The sequence below is a fragment of the Camellia sinensis genome, chromosome 3 (assembly GCF_055761805.1).
Source record: "Camellia sinensis isolate YWXY chromosome 3, ASM5576180v1, whole genome shotgun sequence".
Classification (NCBI taxonomy): Eukaryota; Viridiplantae; Streptophyta; class Magnoliopsida; order Ericales; family Theaceae; genus Camellia; species Camellia sinensis.
Genome location: NC_138963.1, coordinates 211,860,495 through 211,881,408, shown reverse-complemented (window position 1 = coordinate 211,881,408; position 20,914 = coordinate 211,860,495). Strand labels below are relative to the sequence as shown.

At 36.5% G+C, this 20,914-nt stretch overlaps 1 protein-coding gene across 2 annotated transcripts; it reads left to right on the top strand.

The window, feature by feature from the left end:
• The first annotated feature begins 15,972 nt into the window (after positions 1 to 15,972).
• On the top strand, positions 15,973 to 20,455 carry LOC114286376 (uncharacterized). 2 transcript variants are annotated; one of them, XM_028229541.2, is made up of 6 exons: positions 15,973 to 16,740; positions 18,490 to 18,625; positions 19,282 to 19,424; positions 19,557 to 19,619; positions 19,717 to 19,785; positions 20,082 to 20,455. In XM_028229541.2, the coding sequence occupies exons 1-6, from the start codon at positions 16,540 to 16,542 to the stop codon at positions 20,151 to 20,153; spliced, it is 684 nt and encodes a 227-aa protein (XP_028085342.2). In that variant the 5' UTR covers positions 15,973 to 16,539; the 3' UTR covers positions 20,154 to 20,455. The 2 variants fall into 2 exon arrangements, with proteins under 2 accessions (XP_028085342.2, XP_028085343.2); XM_028229542.2 differs by having other exon boundaries at positions 16,295 to 16,740; positions 19,560 to 19,619.
• Positions 20,456 to 20,914: the final 459 nt, after the last annotated feature.

The window sequence follows — 20,914 nt, the reverse complement described above, 5'->3', positions numbered from 1 at the left end:
ATCATCAAATCGCCATGCATGAACCAGACCAGGAGGTCACATCCTTTACAACTCCAAGAGGACTATACTGTTACAAGGTCATGCCCTTTGGCCTAAAGAACGCAAGGGCAACATTCCAACGGATGGTCACCAAGATGTTTGAACCATTGTTAGGCAGAACAATGGAGGCTTACATCGACGACATGGTGGTCAAGAGCAAGGATGAGAATGACCATCTCAAGGACCTAGACGAGATGTTTGAGATCCTGAAGAAACACAAGTTGCGCTTCAATGCATCCAAGTGTGCATTCGGAGTAGGATCTGGCAAATTCCTGGGCTTCCTTGTGACCAACCGGGGTATAGAAGCAGACCCCTCCCAGATCAAAGCAATCCAGGATTTGAAGAGACCAAACTCAGTAAAAGAAGTGCAGCATCTCATCGGCATGGCAGCTGCGCAATCGGTTCATAAGCCGGTCATCGGACAGACTACGACCATTCTTCCATGAACTAAAAGCCATGTTCGAATGGGACGAAGAATGCGACCAAGCTCTGGAAAGCTTGAAAGAATACATGTCTTCTCCACCATTGCTGGTCACCCCCAATACATAGAGAAGAACTCTTCTTGTACATGGCAGTCTCTCAGCACGCAATTAGTGTAGTGTTGGTCTATGCGGAAGGAATTCAACATCTGCTCATCTATTATGTCAATAAGACATTGCTGGGAGCCGAAACAAGGTATTTGCCACTGGAAAAACTGGCATTAGCCTTGATGATGGCCTCAAGGAAGTTGTCGCACTACTTTCACGCCCACACCATAGTTGTCCTCACAGCTTTCCCATTAAAAGCTCTGTTTGAGAGGGCAAACTTTTCTGGGCGAATCTTGAAATGGGCAGTTGAGTTGAGACAATTCGACATCAAGTTCCAACCCAGGACAGCGATAAAGGCCCAAGCTTTGGCAGACTTTGTCACAGAATTCACCCTAGGAAGTCATCATATCTGCCCAGTCGACCTGACTGATACAACCAAACCAGGAATAGAAATTGACGCCGGAATAGCGCAACCCCTGGTGCAGGATATTCAATCAGATCCCATGGCAGACCAGACTAAAGATAGTAAGGAAAAAGCAAACCAAGCTACACCGAACCAAGACTCACCAACAAATAAAGACTTGGTACAATCAGATAGCGAGGGGCAGACCGCAAGCATAGACCTTGAAGAAAACGCCAGCAACATTCTTGACCCTATGACATCATCTGACCCCTCCACCTGCTGGAAATTGTTCGTTGGAGAGATGTGGAAGCTCTTTATGGATGGAGCATCCAACCGACATGGTGCAGGACTTGGCATAGTCCTCATCTCACCAGACGGCCTGGTTGTGGAGCAAGCAATCAACCTTGGCTTCCTAGCATCAAACAATGAAGCGGAGTATGAAGCACTTCTTGCAGGACTCAAAACAGCATTCTACATGAAGGCCACCGAACTAATGGTCTACAGCGACTCACAGCTAGTGATAAACCAAATTTCTAGCGACCATGAAGCAAAGGATGATAGGATGGCCAAGTACCAAGAATTGGTCAGAATAGAGATCAAGAAATTTGAAGTAGTGAGGATAGAACAGATTGGCAAGGAGGAAAACAGCAGAGCAGACGAACTAGCAGGCTTCGCTTCAATGGTAGATACTTCCATCCCTCATTCGTTGCTCATCGACTACTTACCAAGACCAAGCATTGAAGACCCCGAAGCAGAAGAGGTATGTTGCGCCGAGCTAGGCCCCTCATGGATGGATCCCATCATACTGTTCTTAAAAGATGGCGTCTTACCGGAAGAAAAGAAAGAAGCCAACAAAATTAGAGCAAAGTCGCAGCGATTTTGGCTCTTTCCATCTATGGCATTGTACAAAAAATCCTTCTCAGGACCTTATCTAAAGTGTGTCCACCCCAGTAAAGTAGAAGCATTCTTGTTCGAAATACATGAGGAGGTGTGCGGAAGCCACCAAGGAGGAAGATCATTAGCTTACAGAGCCATTTCACAAGGATACTGGTGGCCATACATGCAAGCAGACTCCGAGAAGTATGTGAAGAAGTGCGAGAAATGTCAAAAGTTCGCACATCAAATACATCAGCCGGCCAGAGAACTCCTACCATTGACCAGCCCATGGCCCTTTGCAATGTGGGGCTTGGACATAGTAGGACCACTTCCAACAGCGCCTAGAAACAGGAAGTTCTTTCTCGCAGCAACAGACTACTTCACAAAGTGGGTGGAAGCAGAAGTATTGGCATCAATCAAGGAAAAAGATGTGAAGAAATTCGTCTGGCAAAATATCATTACACGATTCGGCATACCTAAAGCCTTCATATCAGACAACGGCACCTAGTTTGATGGCAAAATCTTTAGAGGCTTTTGTGAAGAATACAAAATAGAGTTTTACAATTCTACACCAGCATATCCTCAAGCAAATGGCCAAGCAGAAGCATCAAACAAGGTTGTCTTGGATGGACTGAAGAAAAGGTTAGAGAAGGCAAAAGGCAAGTGGGCGGAGGAACTTCCTCATGTTTTATGGGCTTACCGTACCACACCTCGACGATCAACAGGAGAAACACCATTCTCCTTAGCTTACGGCATGGAAGCAGTAATCTCACTGGAAGTTGGCCTCCCCACAATTCGAAGGGAAAATTTTGATCCAGACCTGAATGGAGAAGCCATAGCATTGGAGTTCGACCTCGCCGAAGAAAGAAGAAAAAAAGCACTAGTCCACATTGCCTCATATCAACAAGAGTTATCCAGGAAATACAACAAAACAGTGCACCCAAGGCAATTCAAAATCGGAGATTGGGTGCTGCGCAAAGTAATGGGAAACACCCTGGTGCCAGGAGATGGCAAGCTAGGGCCTAATTGGGAAGGTCCTTACAAAGTGGTTGGGTTAGCAGGCAAAGGGGCATACTACCTAGAAGACAAGGACGACAAAGCAATCCCTAGGCCATGGAACACCGTCAATCTCAAGTTATTTTATTTTTAGCTTTCCCCTTACAAACATGTGTAATTTTCTCTTTCCTCAATAAAACAAGTCAATTCTTTTCAACATAGTTGTTTTTTGTAAAAGTTAGTTTTAGTGAAGTTAGGAACATTGCAAACATTTTATTCTAAGCTGGCTAAAAAAACCAACTTAGAGGTTGGCTGGATTAAACGAACACCTTTCCTAAGCCCAGGATAAGGATTCAGGCTGCAGGACGTTTGGTCGGAATAACCAAACACTTTACTTTAGGTTGGCTGGAAAAACCAAAATAAAGTTTGGCTGGAAAAACCAACACCTTTCCTAAGCCCAGGATAAGGATCCAGGCTGCAAGACGTTTGGTCGGAATAACCAAACACTTTACTTTAGGTTGGCTGGAAAAACCAATCTAAAGGTTGGCCGGAAAAACCAACGCCCTTCCTAAGCCCAGGATAAGGATCCAGGCTGCAGGACGTTTGGTCGGAATAACGAAACATTTTATTCTAAGTTGGCTGGAAAAACTAACTTAGAGGTTGGCTGGATTAAACCAACACCCCTCCTAAGCCCAGGATAAGGATCCAGGCTGCAGGACGTTTGGTCGAAATAACCAAACACTTTACTTTAGGTTGGCTGAAAAAACCAATCTAAAGGTTGGCTCGGAAAAACCAACACATTTCCTAAGCCTAGGATAAGGATCCAGGCTGCAGGACGTTTGGTCGGAATAACCAAACACTTTACTTTAGGTTGGCTGGAAAAACCAATCTAAAGGTTGGCCGGAAAAACCAACGCCCTTCTTAAGCCCAGGATAAGGATCCAGGCTGCAGGACGTTTGGTCGGAATAACCAAACATTTTATTCTAAGTTGGTTGGAAAAATTAACTTAGAGGTTGGCTGGATTAAACCAACACCCCTCCTAAGCCCAGGATAAGAATCCAGGCTGCAGGACGTTTGGTCTGAATAACCGAACATTCTATTCTAAGTTGGCTGGAAAAACTAACTCAGAGGTTGGCTGGATTAAATCAACTTTTGTTACTCTCCAGCCAAAGTAAAGGTATGGCTGAAGACATTGTTGGTTGGGTTGAACCAACTTTTGTTATTCTTCAGCCAAAGTAAGGGTATGGCTGAAGACGTGGTTGGCTGGATTGAACCAACTTTTGTTACTCTCCAGCCGAAGTAAGGGTATGACTGAAGAGTGGTTGGCTGGATTAAACCAACTTTTGTTACTCTTCAGCCGAAGTAAGGTTATGGGCTGAAGAAGTGGTTGGCTGGATTAAACCAACTCTTATTACTCTTCAGCTGAAGTAAGGTTATGGGCTGAAAAAGTGATTGGCTGGATTAAACCAACTTTTATTACTCTTCAACCGAAGTAAGGATATGACTGAAGAGTGGTTGGCTGGATTAAACCAACTTTTATTACTCTTCAGCCGAAGTAAGGATATGACTGAAGAGTGGTTGGCTGGATTAAACCAACTCTTTGTACTCTTCAGCCGCAGCATTTATATCAGCTAAAGAGTGGTGGGCAAGTCAGCCTAGTCAGATTGATAAGCTAGGACCGGAATAAAGTATTTAAACCGGAATAACAGTTAGTGCAAAAGAAGATGATTCTCATTAATCAAGTTCAAAGAGATTACAAGGGAGGGGCTCCCAGCCCGGTTACAAGTCGAAGCAAAAACAAGAAAAAGAAAAAAATACAAAATCAGCTAAAAAGGTCATCTATTTTGACATCCAGCTCGGCATCAACCTGAAGCCCGGTTTCAGACGGAATTACAGTCTGAGTTGGCAGCTCGATCTCAGCCTGGAGCTTGGTTTCAGCAGGTTGCTCAATGGTCAGATCTTCTACCGCAGGCTCCGCCCGAACTGATTGGTTAGCAGAAACATTGTCAACCGGAGTGTCAGTTGGCTCATTCTCTTCATCGTCGTCGTCGGACGCTTCAAGGAATTGCTTCTGAAGATCGGCTGCATACTCCGCTAGTGAGACCGAAATAAAATACTGAGGAGCATTGTAGACCTCGGTGTCGGGACCGCAACCGAGCTGCTCCACGGCACCCCTCCAGCCGCACTTGAAGAATAAGTCCTTCGCAGCTTCACACTACTGGATGTATGCAGCTTCGCCTGCCTTGAAGCCCTTCTGCTCGGCATCTTCAGCTTTCTTCTTCAAAACGTTTATTTTGGCGTCCTTAACACCCTCAAGTTTCGCCAGTTCCCGTAAATACTTGTCTTTCATCTCGGTTAGCGCTCTTTGTTTGTCGGTATTAGCCGAGGTAACTAGTCCGGTTAGACGAGTTATCTCGGCCTCCAGCTCAGCCGTCCTCTATTGGGATTGATTTAGATCGGCAGTCTTGGCTTCGGCTTCCGCCATGGCTTGCCTAGTTGTTTTCCTTAGCTCCAACACTCGCCTGTGAGTAATGTTGTTTTCCTGAATGGCCTGCAAAAGAATTGTTTCTTTTTAACCGAGCTAAGACTTGGAAGAATTAGAAAGATCGAAAAAAGCTACTTACCAGAATCATTGATTTCGTTGAAGACCGGATGGACTTCAGTTTGGTGTTCAGTTGATTGTGGTGGTGCTCCATGTCTTTTGGAAGGCACACACTCTTGGCCAGATTGAAGGCCAGTACGTGATCCTTCTCTGCGACCACCGAGTCGGTGTCCTGTATATCTCGGTTCTGGAAAGTGAGCTTGGGTGCCCACTTGAAAGAGCTAGATCGGTCGGATCGCTCCGGCTGAGGGCTCGGTGGAAGGCTTGGTGGCGGAAGAATGGTCTCATCTTCGTCCACAAGGCGCTGTTCGATTTGGCTAGTCCGGGCATGCTTGTTCGCCCGAGATGATGAAGGCTGTTGGGATGGTAGGGCCATCACGGCTTCTTGTGTTTGGTTTGGTGGTGGTACCTCGGTCCTGTTTGTCTCAGTCAAGAGGGCCCTGACTCTGTTTCTCTTGGCCATTTCTTCTTCAGCAGTCAGTGGGATTAGTCTAATTTGTGGCAAGGTTGGGTCTGGTTCGGGGGCCTCCTCTAGCAGAAAGTCGGTCACTCTCGCTTTTCGGCGGCCGCTATATCTGTATGTTGGTTCAAAACCTAACAGCTTGGCCCAACTTCATTCTGGATACCGTAGTGCAGCACAGAGAGTGCCTAGATTGGGGTAGCTGTAAAGTGATTGAAGATGGGCTGAATCTGCGAAAAAAGACACTGTTAGCTCGGCTGCAGAATAGGAAACCAAAATAAAACGAAGCAGACAAGGAAACCGAAGTAATTATACCAGGTGTTCCTTTTTTCCAATTAATACTTCGGCCAGGAATCTGGGCTTGGTGATCCTCAAAGTTCCCAGACACCCAGAAAAAATCGTCATCATTCAAGTCTTTATCCAGTGTGTTTTTTATTATTTTCTCACGTCGACGGCGTATTCTAAGATAGTACACCCAGCCGTCTTCCTTCGAACCTATGGAATACTGGTGAAAGGTTTCGGCTAGACCGAGGTTAATGCCTGCTTGGCGGTTTAGTTCGGCTATACCCATTATTATACGGTAGGAGTTGGTAGAAAGCTGGGTTGGGCATAGTCTAGTTTGCCTAAGGAATTCACAAATTAGGGGTTGGACTGGAAATCTTAGCCCGGTTTCTATTATTGAAAAAAGGGTAAAGGGTACAAAGCCTTCTTTGCCCCATGGTACAACATCTTGTTCGGCTAAAGTGAGTTGGACGTCGTCGGGTATATTGTAATCTTTTCGGAATTCGGCTAGACCACCCGGAGTATTTACTAAAAATCTATATTTCCCCATTTATTTTATAAGTTATGAATAAATTAGATCGGTGGCAAAATTGTGCTTAGTAGCTCGGCTGAGCGCTCAGAGTACCTGGCAACCTAAGTCTGCAAAGTGGAAAACAAAGGTGTTAAGCACAGATTGTTGGACCGTGCTACAAGGAAAAAAAACAAAGAAAATAAAAGACCTACTTCGATTATGTAGGATGTTACAGGATTTATCTCGGTTCCAACAAGGTGATTGATATCTTGGTTGAGGGGAGGTTCTGTCAGACCGGTTGAGCTCCTAGGGGCAGCTTTCTGAGTTCGGTCTAAAAACTTAGAAAGTTGGTTTAGCCCCGAAGCCGTAGTTCGGTCGGAATTGAGGTTTTCCCAGTACACTGATTGCAGAATTAGTTCGGTTTCTTATCTCGGCTATGATAAAACAAAAGGTTTGACTTATTAAAACTACTGGTACGAGTGTTAGTTCGGTTGTATAGTCTGGTCTCACTGGCATCAAACTACAAACAGTTTACTAGTTCGGTTATGTGTAATTTTGGATCAAAAGCAGTGTTCTACAGGTTATTTCATGAATACCTGAGGATTATTCTAACATAGTGTTTTCAGAAGAAGCAAAGCAAATGGAAAAAAATGTGTTTTGCAAAAACACACAAAACAAAGTACGAAAACAAGGAAAGCAAGATAGAGGTGCAGTGCTTACCAGATGAAGAGGCAAGAACTGGAGATGAGAGCAGCAGCAATGGAGAACACGAGCTGAGAGGTTGAAGAGCAATGGAGGTTCAGAGAGAGAAGTTGAATAGTATGGTGAGTGATTTTGAAATGTAAAAGAGTTTGTGTTGGTGAAAGAGCTGGAGGCGGGAACTATTCGAATATTGCAAAGAACGAGGGCGGCGTTACAGCTGTGGATGGCCAATAGCAACCTGCCACGTGTCGTTAGAATGGGAATCAATTCAGATGCTGTGATTGAAGAGACATTTTGACTGGACAAATGGAGCCCGGTGTAATTAGCTCGGCTGGATATGCTTAAGGGGGTTTTTTTAGCTCGGCTGGAAAAGCTAAAAGGTTTTAGCTCGGCTGGAGAGGCTAAAAGATAGTTTAGCTCGACTGATAAACAGGTAATCCCTATCATGCTATGCAGATGGAATTAATGGGCAATTGAGAGGGTAATTTATATGCGAATTAGGCTGAGCTGGGTTGTTATGGGCCTCGGTGTGAAGGGTGGGTGAAAAGGCCAAAAAGTTACTCCAGTCTTGAAGAGGCTTAAATTTAGTCTGGTCTTAAGGCCAGAAGTTAGACCGGTCCGAAGGACTCTTGGTAATTACCTCGGTTGAAGGATGCTTTGAACGTATACCGGTCATGGCGCAGCTAAACTAGATCGGTCTATACCTTGGTAAAAAGATAGTTCGGTTTTGGGCATACCCTGGTAAGTGGGAGAGGAACAAAAGACAGAGAACCAAACTAATTATAGTTCGGCTAAGTAGGGCCATGCTTACTTTGATCGTATGGTAGTTCGGCCATGGTAAAACCATCTCACTTGGTTTAAGTAGTGAGGACGGTGTTGAAGGATAAGCATTATCCTTTAGGAGTATGAATCCTAGAAGGACTCTGCATGGAGGAGTAGAAGTCCTACTAGGATTGTGCCACACGAAACCTATAAAAGCTCACAAACATCACCTTTGGAGAGGTAACACAACTTTGATTCTTGAATATACAGAGCTTTTGTCTTTGTCCATTTTTCTGACTTAGGCATCGGAGGGGTTTCTTGCACACACCCGCCGGCTAGCTCACGTTTGTGTTTTCAGGGAATAAAGCGACGACGTTAGGAGGAGTGCAGACTTGATCAATAGGATTATACGAGAAAGTTTGGGCTCGTTTGGTTTGATTTTCAGAAAAAATTTTGGGAAATTTTCTCTACAAACAAGTTTTCAAAAATAATCAAACCAAACAAATTTTCCCAAAAAAATTTCTCAAAACTTGTAAACCAAACAAGTTTTCCAAACAAATTTCTCTCTCACACACATCAAATCAATCACTTTTTCCAAAACTCTATCTCAAAATAATTTTCCAAAACATCTTTTAAAAAAAACCAAACCAAACATGTTTTCGTACTTTTTATCTCTAAAACACATCTCTCAAACACAAACCAAACATACCCTTTATTTCTTTCCCGTACAATATATATATATATATATATATATATATATATATATATATAATGACTTATTTTGCCTTCGTTTTGTATGAAGAGTGACTTTTTGACTTTTTTGACCTGTCGTTTGGGATAGGCTTTTGACTTTTTTAACTTTTATAAGAGAAAAAATAAAATTATTATGATTTAAATGTGATATTTTATCTTATTATTTTTTTAACATATTTTATCTTTTTATAATTATTTTTGCTCAAATTTTTTATGCCAAACAGTCTTTATTATTTTGTGACTATTTTAATTTTTTTTTAAAAAAAATTATATTTTAACTTATATCAGATGATATGAGTTTTTGTCTTTTTATTATTTTAGCTTATATGATACGGCGTTACAGAAAAAAGGACTTCCCTTTCAACTTTTGTTATCATTGCACACGGTAATGCCTACACGTCTGCTTTTTGGTACTCCCCTACTTCCTCTCCTCCTCCTAATATTTTCCGATCCAACGGCTTAGATTTACTCCTGGTTGATCCAACGACCTTATATTTACTCCGGGTTGATCCGACGACCCAAAATATCAGTCACCCAGACCTCCGGCCCATGTTGCACATTTATGGCGGGAAAACTTGGTTAGTTTTTTATATTATTTCTTGCTTTAAATTTTATATTATATTCAAAGAGGTAAATGTTAGGTAAGTGAGAAAATTATAAACTAATTCTAAATTCGGGGTTGTCTACTAATGACTTTTTTTAGTTAATTTTTTAATTTTTTTAGCTTGAGACTTTTTTATTTGTTTGGTTTATTTGTTTGATTTTTTTAGTTTTTTAGTTTTAGAATGACAAATTTTTTTTTTTATCTTTTTGTGATTTTTGACTTTTTAATTTTTTTGATTATTTTTTTCTTTTTGTGATTTTTTAACCCAAGAGAAAAACCAAACCGGGGCTTTGTGGAGGAGGTCTATTTTGATTTTTAAAAATTGTCAGATTTAAAATTGTGTATTTAGATAATTTCATATAAGTAAACTATTTATTAGTTTATTAATTTATTCCAATCACATCATTTATTACTTTTTTAATTATTTTTTCGTAATAAATAAAAAAATTAACATATAAGTCATCCTCATAATAAAAAAAAGTTCACTTTTATCTCAAAATGGGATTTTTGCATATTTTTTATAAAGTCTAAATATATAATTTTAAAGTTAAAGATGGTGACGTGACCTTCAATAATAGTTGAAGGATAATGCTAAACATTTTTAGCCTCCGTTTGGGAAGTGAGTTGACTTTTTGACTTTTTAATTTTTTGGCTATTTTAGCTTGGGGCTAAAAAGCTTGGTTTGAGAAGGAATTTTTGATTTTTTTGACTTTTTTTGTGAGAGAGGAGTGTAATGATTATGAGTTGAATTTGATGTTTTATTTTTTGTGGCTAAAATAACCTCTTTTATTTTTTGTGGCTATTTTAGCTCCTAACCCGCCAAAACCAACTTTCCAAACTATGCTTTACATTGATATAGACAAAATTGAACAAAATATTGTATTTAATTATTTTATATTATAATTTTTCAAAATAAAATAAGTAGTTAGGAGTATTGCACATTTTACAATCAAATTTAAAAATAAATATATTTAATTTTTTTTCTTCATTTATCTTTAATGTGACATTTAATAGAGTTTTATAAAACATCTAAAATCTCTTATTTATACTTAATTAAAATCACAAAAATCAAATGGTAATATGTTATTGATTTTAAATGTGTTTGGAATTGACTTTATTGTTATTATTTTTTTATTGATTTTTTCGTCTTAGTAAATTTTTAAAAAATTCAAAAAAAAAAAAAATTACACTTTCGGTTTCACTTGGCACAAACCAAAAAACTAAAAACACACAAACAAAAAATTTACTTATGTTTTGTATTAAGTAAGCTTTATTTAGATTTTTAACAATTTTGTCTACAAATTTGTAGATCATTTTACACTAGATGGCCCTAAAAAGTTATAAAAATTTACACATTTTAAAAATAATTGAAGATAATTTTTATTTTAAATGTGGCTTTTTGGTGGGGTTCCAAATTCACCCTACACTATCTCAATGTGTTTGGCAACTTCCTAAAATAGTTAATTTTTGCTAAAAAAGATTAAAAAGTCAAAAAAAAAAAAAAAGCCATTTGCCATTAGTTAGAAAAATTAAATATTACATCAAATTTTCACTCACAATTTTTTTAATATATTAATTAAAAAAATCACTAACAAAATTAAGTGTAAGATACTCATTAAAACTGAAGAATATTAACGAGTTGCTTTAGCCTCCGTTTGGGAAGTGAGTTGGCTTTTTAATTTTTTGGCTTTTTTGGTTATTTGAGCTTGGGCTCAAAAGTTTGATTTGGGAAGGATTTTTTAGTTTTTTGGTTTTTTTGACTTTTTTGTGAGAGAAGAGTGTAATGATTATGGGTTGGATGTGATATTTTGTCTGTTGTGGTTCAAATAGCCTATCCTGTCTTTTGTGGCTCAAAAAGCCAAAAGAGCCCAAATAAGCTTTTCCCAAACGACACCTTAATGAATAAGATCTCCGCTAATGTACGAGTTTAACAATTGTTACTTTGAGTGCACTTGAAATAAATAAAAATATGAAAAATTAAGGAGTTTTTGGAAAGTTAGTAAAAAGTCAACTTCCAGTTTTTTACTCATTTTAAGTCACATCACCTTGCATATAACTTACTCACAAAAAGACAAAATAAATTTAAAAAGTCAAAAAATTAATTTTTTACAAACTTTTCAAAACACCCTTAATTCGGAGTTAACCAAATTTGATTGAGTAATACTATAAACTTACTCTTATCAATTTAGAAATTATTCATAATTTTTATCTTATAATTTACATTTATTTTACATATAAATTTCATATTATACAAATTAATTTTCACTACACAATCATTCACTCAAAATTTTCGGAATGAATTAATCTGGTCGATAACTTTGGTCAATTTGATTACACACCTCTAGTAAAGGGAATTTTAGACATCAGAGAATTTTTCAAAATTTAATTATAAAATCATAAAAAAAAAAAAAATTGGTTTTATTTTTAATATTTATAACATTTATAATTAATCTGACAATATTTTTTTAAAATACACTGAAATGAAATTATTAGGTAGGTCCTACCTTAAAATTTTTGGCGGGGTATAGGTATCCCATGTCGGATAAAGACAACACCGACGGCAAGGTGTACATACGCCACCCCCTCACTCCTTCACGTGGCCCCCACTTCTGTTTTTTTTGTTTCCGTTAACTTTTTCTTCCTCGCTCCGTTACTTTTCTTTTTCCGACTCTACCCCTATCATTGGAAAAGTTATTTGGTGATTCTCGGTACAGTCACGCGGTGTCTCAGAAATGTTATGATTAATTGAAGAGGTAAAATTTCCGATGGTGTCTCAGAAATGTTATGATTAATTGAAGAGGTAAAATTTACGATTTTAATGTTGAGTGATTAAAAAATAACAAAATATATAACATATGATGATAATAATTAATGAGTAATACGAACACATGATACTTTACAATAGCACCAAATAATTTTTCCACTCATTGTCTTTATTATTCCCTCTTGATCCTATTTCATTTTTCTACTTTTGGTTATTTTTTCCAAGGACGAAAATTTTGATAAATTATACATAAAATTAAAAAATCTTGTATGTAGTTTTATTTTTTTAATCATTTTTTCTAATTTTAAAATAGAAGTGACAGAATTTCATATACATTTATTAATATGAATCTCATTACCTTTGTGCACAGGGTCGGTCCTGGGCTAAGGCTGGTAAGGCCTGTGCCTAGGGCCCCAAAAATTAGGCCCAAAAAAGGGCCCCAAAATTTAGTCTTGTATTATATTAAAATTTTAAGATGGTCCAATTCTATTTAATTAATTTAGACCATTTTAAAGGAGGCCTCAACAAATCTATTTGGCCCAATTGATAAAAGGCTTAATTTAAAAATATTTATAAGTTTTAGTTGTTAGTCCAATTTAAAAAATAAAATATAAAATATATGTATATGTATTAGTCGTTAGCCTAATTTTAAGTGACCTATTTTTTTTTTCTCTTTATGGCCCAATTATGTGTTTTTTAGTATTTTTTTAAAAAATTATTTTATACAATTTTTATTTATTTATTTTGTAGATATATCTAATTTAGATACGCTTAAAAACTATAATATTTATATTTTTTTGAAAAAATGTTACCAAATACAAAAATATAAAAAAAAATACAAATTGTAAACTTAGACAATTATTTTTGAAAACTCTAAACCAAACAAAGTGATTTTTATTTTTATTTTTAATAAATATCTAAAAAGGTCCCGAAAAATTAGTTTGCCTTAAGCCCCGGAAACTCAGGGCCGGCCCTGTTTGTGCATAGGAGTAATAAAATAAAATAACATAAAAAATGAGATAATATATAATATTGTTTATAAAATTAGCTCGTAAAATTTATTATTTTTTAATATGAATTTGATTATGGAAAGACACTATAACATGATAAATAAACAATTCAGGTCTATGTTGTAAACCTACATAGCGGGTTGTTACACTTGTTTAAACTAAAAATGTATTAAACAATTAATTTTTTAGTATCAATTTTCTTATATGTTTATTTTTAGTCAATAAATTAATTTTTTAACTCCTAAACTTAAATGGTAGGAGTGTAAAAATGACTTGCGATCCATCCGAAGCTCACCGACGATTCATTTGAGCCCGGGCCTGAGCCTAGCCTGAGACCTTGAATTAGTCTTGGGCTATCATTTTGAAGCTTGGCCCAGCCCGTGGGCCTGACCTCCTGGCTCGACCCGTTGGTTGGCTTAAGGCCCACTCAAGGCTTGGCTCGAGGGTCGACCCACCCAAGACTTAATGTCTTTTTTAATGAAAAATAACAAAATTTTAGTAGAAAAAAATTTAAAAATAAAAAAATTTGTTCAGTCCCGCTCGAGCCCAAGCCTAAGCCCACAGGCCCGGCCCACCAACCCACCCCACCAACCCGCCCCAAGGCTCGAATCCCCCCATGGGCCCGGGCTTGAGTATAATTTTCTGGCCTGTGACCCGGCCCGAATTTTGGCAGGAGTCCACAAGTCCCGACATAGGCCGGGTTGGGTTAGGCCAAATTTACACCCTTACTATTTTTTTATTTTTATTTTTTTCCTATGACACTTTAACTTCACATGAATTAAATATGGATCCAAAATAAAAAATACAAAAACAATATAAACACAGCACATAATCAACACCAGGAAAATTATTTTATAATCTTGGGACAAATTCATAAAGTATTCCAACTAACTTTTATCAATTGAAATAAGGAGAAATTGCATACCAGTGAAAAATTAAAAACTATTATATATATATATATATATATATATATTAATTTATTTATTAATATTAATAAAATATATCATTAATTTATAATTATTTTTTAAAGGGGGATTTGGTAAAAATCCCCTAATAATAAAATTTTAATGCATTAAGAACATGCACAAAAAAAAATTTCTTAAAAAGTTTAACAAATATCACTATTATCAAAATATTAAACTTTAAAATAATATAACTTTTGATATAAATGTCGGTTTTTAATAAAATTAATCACTCTGTTTGGTTTCAATTTTCAGAATTCAATTTTCAAAAAATTCTACTTTTTTGTTTTTTTATTTTTATTTTCACTAATTTTTTTAATATTTTAAGTAATTTTTTTTAATTTTTAAACACACCTTAAAAAATATGATATTTGTGAAAAAAATCTTTAAAAAAGTAACTCAATACAAAAATATAAAAAATAAGAAAATTCAATACATTTTTCGTATTTTTGTGTATTTATTAATTTTTTAAAAGGGCATTTACATATAAGTCTCATTTTGTGAACTTATACTCCATTAAGTCCTAAATAAAATTATTTACTCCTTCAAGTCCCATTAATTTTTAATAGTCCAATTTATCTTTCCAAGACCTCCTCATAGCTGCCAAACATCATTGCTGTCTTCATTCTCTCTCTCTCTTCACAGTTGCAATTTGAAGTTCTACACAACTTCAGTTCGTCAAACATGGGTGATTCGATCTGGGTCTTGATTCGTCGATGATTGAAGCTTGACCAATCAATTTCGCAGGTCACTCTTCGACTTCTAATCTGGATTTCAGTTCGAGATCATGACTTCTGCTCTTGAATTCATCCGCGATGGTAAGTTTATGGTAACTTCCAGTTCCGTCCGTCCAATAGAATCGCTGAATAATCCCAATCCAAACATGTCTCCAAGCTGAAGCGTCTGAGTGTAGAGTTTGTTGGCAGTGTCTACAAATCCAACCTCTATACTATCTTCTATTACGAAAAGAAGCTCCGCCGAGCGTGGATGGGTGTGCAGTGGGTTAACGCCGCCAACAGGGAATTGGAGGACTGCCATCGACACGCTCTGGCCGTTGAGAGCCGGGAACTTGGCCATGGTGGCTTTGTGACCTTGAAGTTTGGTGGGTTTGTTGAGTTAGCGGCAAGTCTACGAATTCCCGTGAATGTGAAAAAGTTTCTATCAATTGGGGTGCTAGAGTTTGCAGGGACTATGAAGTTTGTTAAGATATCTCGATCGCCTGCTTGGGCAATATAGGAAGTAAAAAGGAAAGAAAAGGAAAAACAAAGCTTGTTTGAACAAGGTTGAGGAGCCCATTGGTTTAGATGGTAAATTGGTATGAAAATGAGATTGTGTTTTTGGGGGACGATTAGAATTGGGTTAGAGGATGATGAAATTGAGAACATTTTCTGTCTATAAAATTCTCAATTTTAATCATGAAAAAAGTTGAGAAATTTTTCAAAATTGATAATTATAAATTTCTTAGTTTTGATAATATTCTTAGTTCATACTAGAAAAAATTAAAAAATTCCTTAGTTTTTGATAATTTTAAAATTGAGAACATTCTCAGTTTTGGGATTAAAAGGCAAAACGTCTTTTTACCTATAAATGAGACTTAATGATTCAAAAAAATTTTGACCGGATCAAAGCTACCACCAAATATATAAATAGGACTTTTTGATAATTAATATTTTTTTAAAATATTTTTACACAAATATTTTAAGATACGTTAAAAAAAAGTAAAAAAAACTACTTAAAATTTAAAAAATACTCACTATAAAAAAAATAATAATATAAAAATATTTCGAAAATATTAAATAATTTCCCTTTGTATTGGTCACATCACGAGGCTATGGAACAAAAACAATCACATGCCTCATGGGAGCACTCAATCAAACCGTTGCTTTTGCAAAAATACGTTCAGAAAGGATAATTTCGTCATTTCACAACTCACGCTAACGCCATTATCACTCTCTCACTAACCCAAAAAACCACTAGTGGTATTGCATATCATGCTCTACGTGGCTTCAAACCATTGGTGGAATTCAGGTCGTCCGGATTCAGAGCAACAAGCAATAATAAACTAAGAAAACACACTCTCAACTCACTCTCTCTCTCTGTCTCTCTCTCTATGAGTGTGCTTTTCTCTCTCTGAAATTCCCGAATTGCTCCCAATTTTCTCACTCCAACGCTCCAAAACTCTTCGAATACGAATTCTGCAATGCGTGATCTTACGATTCCCTTCAATTTCGAGTACTGATACCGAGTTTTCACCGAGTTGTTCGACTCACTTAGTTGGGAACTGAAATGCTTGAAGCTGTGGAGAGTTCCGTCAATGGCGGATTTTCGCAGTTGCAGAGTTGTGGAGATAGCAGCGAAGAAGAGCTCTCTGTTCTGCCACGTCACACCAAGGTCGTTGTGACTGGTAACAACCGGACCAAGTCGGTGCTCGTTGGTCTCCGAGGCGTGGTCAAGAAGGCTGTTGGGCTCGGAGGGTGGCATTGGCTGGTAATTTTTCTTCTCAATTTCGAGTTTTTTCGATTGAATGACTTCAAATTGGTTTTGGGTTTCAATTAAATTCAATTTTTGAGTTTGGGTTTGGGTTCTTGAAGAGTTTGATTGTTTATGTTAATGCCATTGTGGCTCAATTTGGTAATTTCGCTGTAGTATGCTATATTTAGTAATTATTAGTTTTTTCATTTTTTTTTTCTTTTTCTGCCCTATATTCTAGATTAGTTTATTAAAGTCTCATCAATATAAAGGATTTTTAAAATTTTCCAATTTACTGACATTTTTTTTTTAAATATTAATTGACGAATTTTTAGGTGGTTCTGGTATCATTTTGCATGAATTTTAATGTTGTTTGTGTTTTTCAAGTTTTAATTTTGAGTGCTTAGAAATGGGTTTTGGTTGCATGTTTCTTTTTATCAATGGATCTTGGGTTTCTCATAATTTCGGATTGTCAATTGAATTTTCAATGCAAATTCCTAATTAATATGGTTATGGTTTTGTATATATATATATATATTAATTTTAATTGTTTTTGCATTGAGGGATTCAGTTACATTTGATATAATCGATGGAGTTTTGCTAGATCCCCATTCCATCGCCCCCAATTATAAGTGGCAAATAATTTTTGAAAAGAGAGAAGAGTTTGAAGAGAGTTAATTGGTTGGTAATGTTTGCCACCACATTAAAGTTGCAATTGGGGTTAATAAAATGGGGGATGGGGCATTTCTCTAATCAATGTTCTGTTAATATCTCTGACTTTGATAGGACTTGGCTCTGTTGTACTTTGTTTCTCAATTATTATTTCTTAAATTTTTTTGCCTGAACGTTTTAGGATTTTTCAGTCTTTAATTCTATATGGATTGCTTTGCATGATTGGTTTTCTTGGGAATTTTGTTCTGATTAATGTTTAATATGAATTGCCTTATGGCTCATTTATTGAATCATCAATTTTCCATCAAAGGGTGTTTTATATAACTTCTTGTTTCATAAATTATGCGACTTGCAGGTACTTGTTTTAACTGGTTGTAAAGTAAATTTGGTTTGTGTAGTATCTAGTTAAGTTTATGCATTTTTAAATAAATATTATTAATTTTTTGTTTTTGTTTTTGTTTTCATTATCTGTACTGTTGTTCACTTTTCAAGATTTTGACTTAGCATTACAGATATTTACTTGATCACAGTCACTTTTTTGTTGTTTATGTTTGAGGTGTTTATTGATTCGTGTTTTAGCTGAAGATGCAGATGGTTTTCTTTGTCATTATGCCAGTGACAAATTTTAGATCCATGTAACCTTCAATGAGTTTGTATAACAAAATCTGATAGATATATAATTGGGCTAGATAAAATTGAAATCCTTTCCTTACTTGCTATGAAATTTTGTAATTATATTCATTTTTGTGCCCGTTACATATTTTACTCTCTCTCTCTCTCTGCTTTTTTTTTTCTCTTCAGTGTTTTAGCCAGCATAGAGTTAGGCTTTATGGGGTTCTTCTTGTATTGATGTAATGGTTGTTGGCATTTCGCTTGCGGATATATCTTGTTGGACTTTTTCATATAGTGGATTTTCCAATTTAAAGTAATTCTCTTGATATTTGTAAATAATCTTCAACTGATTGACCCCCCCCCCCCCCCCCCCCCCCAAGAAAAATGACTACTAATTTTTACTTCCTGGTTTGTGTTATTTCATGGTGATTTGGTGTAGGTTTCTCAGGTGGTTTCTAATTGTCCGATTTATGTAAAATGCAGGTTCTTACAAATGGCATAGAGGTAAAGCTACAAAGGAATGCCCTTAGTGTGATTGAAGCTCCTACTGGTAACGAGGATGATGATGACCTTGAATTTGAGAATGTGCAGTGGAATGGCTCAGATTTGGGCGAGTTAGGTGAGTGAATTATGCATCATAATTTTGTGCCATTGCACACTTTGAGAACTACGTAGTAGAATTTTTTTAGAATTGTTTAAAACTGCATTGCATAAATGAATGTTTAAAATATTATGTGGTTCACAAACGTGCATACCTTCCATAATGAACCTCTAGACTCTAGAGTTTATCCACAGCGATCTCTATGACTTGAAATTTGTTCAAACTAAATGAGGTAAAATGTACTTTTATCATTTTCATTGACAATTGCACTAGATATTGTTATTGGAGCATCAAATAAGGTTGAGAATCAACTTACTTTTAATCCCTGTTCAACCAAGATCCTATCAATTTTTGTGAAACCTTCTGATGATTATTGTGTGACCAATAATTCTATTAGCATTGGTACCTGGCATTGAAGAAGAATTTATTTATTTTTTCATTCTTATCCTCTCATCTGTTAATTGAAAGTTTTTGATTTGACCAAAATAGTGGGTCTTTTTATTCAGAGAAAAGTTGTCCAGGGTGTTACATAGGATCCATTTTCCTTTTCCATATTTGCAGCACTTCATCTTTTACTTTTTCCATTACCACAAGCTCTGTTGTTGCACTCTCCTTTGTGCTTGTTTTCTTTTTGGCCCCACCACTGAATATAATTATGCTTTCTAAATCTCCAGCATCCGATGATACTCAAAAGTCCTACAGATCAAGGCATCGCATGCATAAATTATCATGGTCGTCCCACAAGACTATGAGCAGGTCCCTCTCTTGTGAATCACAATCAAAGGGATCATCTGTGTCTACTCCTTGGGGGTCCACGGTAATAAACCTTTTTATACAATTTTTGCCCCTTTGTGTACATTCCATATGCTATAATGCTCATTTGACTATTGCCATATTTTGTGATTGTGTATACTGTTCAATTTTTGTATTCAAAATATCTACTGTACAGAAGGTTGACCTAAGTAAGCTGGAGATGGCTGCATTATGGAGATATTGGCGACACTTTAAGCTTGTGAGTTTATAATTCCTGAAGTTGGCTGCAGCACGTCAATTTATTTTATTTATTTATTATAAATATAATATGTAATATTGAGATTTAATTTTTCTAGGTGGATGCCAGTCCCAACCCATCTAAAGAGCAACTAATTGATGTTGTCCAGAGGCATTTCATGTCACAGGTACTTGCTAACTTGTGCTCTTTTTCTTACATGGCATTGAGTAAGCACTGGGTGATGAGAAGTTTTGAAATACTCGATCCAAAGTCTTCCAAGAAAAATGTTAGCAATCAACTTCATTTCAATTTTTGTATACTCAAAAGATACTTGATCCTTTAATTCACGGTAACGACACAAGTTAGTATTTAACAAATGATCAATATTCATGGCTACTTTTTTATTTTATTTTATCAACGTTTACCTGAATTCGTGTTCAAGAAAATGATTATCTGAAGTTATTCTTTCTTCTGCTGGTGAAGCAATTGGACGAGTTGCAGGTCATTGTGGGGTTTGTGCAAGCTGCAAAAAGATTGAAGCGAGTGTGCAAATGATGATGAGCGAGAAAGCGAGATCTTTAAATATGGTTGTCGATGCTAACAGATATTAGTACCTAAATATCCTGCTTCCCTCTGCAGTAATGTCTGTAACTAATGTATCCCTGTTTTGTTTTGCTTTTGTTGTGCCTATAGTTGGTCTCATTTACTTTTTAAGTCCATGGAGGTTCTTACTTTGTTGGTAGTCGTAGTTATGTAAATATATGTAAACTCTGGTGAAGAGACCTCTACAGGGACGTGTAACTTTTCTAAGCTTGGTTGAATGAATTGCTGACTGAGGGGAGTGGTTTTTTAATAAATGTATAGTCTTATCCGTGGCGAGCCATTGGGAATTTATTTATTTATTTATTTTAATTTTATTTATTGCTGATTGGTTTTACATTAGCTCCACATGTTGTTAGAGCTAACATTGAATGACTCGTCTCATCACAAAATTTCCTGTGAGGTAGGAGTATGATTTGAAATTTGTCGTGGCGAGAAAATTTGGTATGCCCATAACCAAGATGAGAAATTTCTCAACTTCCAACTTAATAAAACTTAAATGAAAAATTTACTAGTTATGTTCAAGTTTAAACCTTTCAATTTCCAAAACAAATTTAAGCCAGCAATATAATGTTTTCGACAAAAAAAAAAATTCAAGATTTAAGACAACTTTCTTTACGTTTTTTCAACTGAGTGTGTGACTGCAAAACATAAAAAGAGAAAAGAAATGATGTTGAAAGTGTTGATGGGTTAACTTTGAGGACCAGAATTGAGAC

What these genes read in the sequence shown, in the direction of transcription:
- LOC114286376 (XM_028229541.2), top strand. Translation starts at nt 16,540, where the DNA reads ATGCTTGAAGCTGTGGAGAGTTCCGTCAATGGCGGATTTTCGCAGTTG. An exon ending in CTCAGATTTGGGCGAGTTAG is followed by an intron (nt 18,626 to 19,281) that starts GTGAGTGAATTA and finishes CTAAATCTCCAG; the next exon opens with CATCCGATGATACTCAAAAG. An exon ending in AGAGGCATTTCATGTCACAG is followed by an intron (nt 19,786 to 20,081) that starts GTACTTGCTAAC and finishes CTGCTGGTGAAG; the next exon opens with CAATTGGACGAGTTGCAGGT.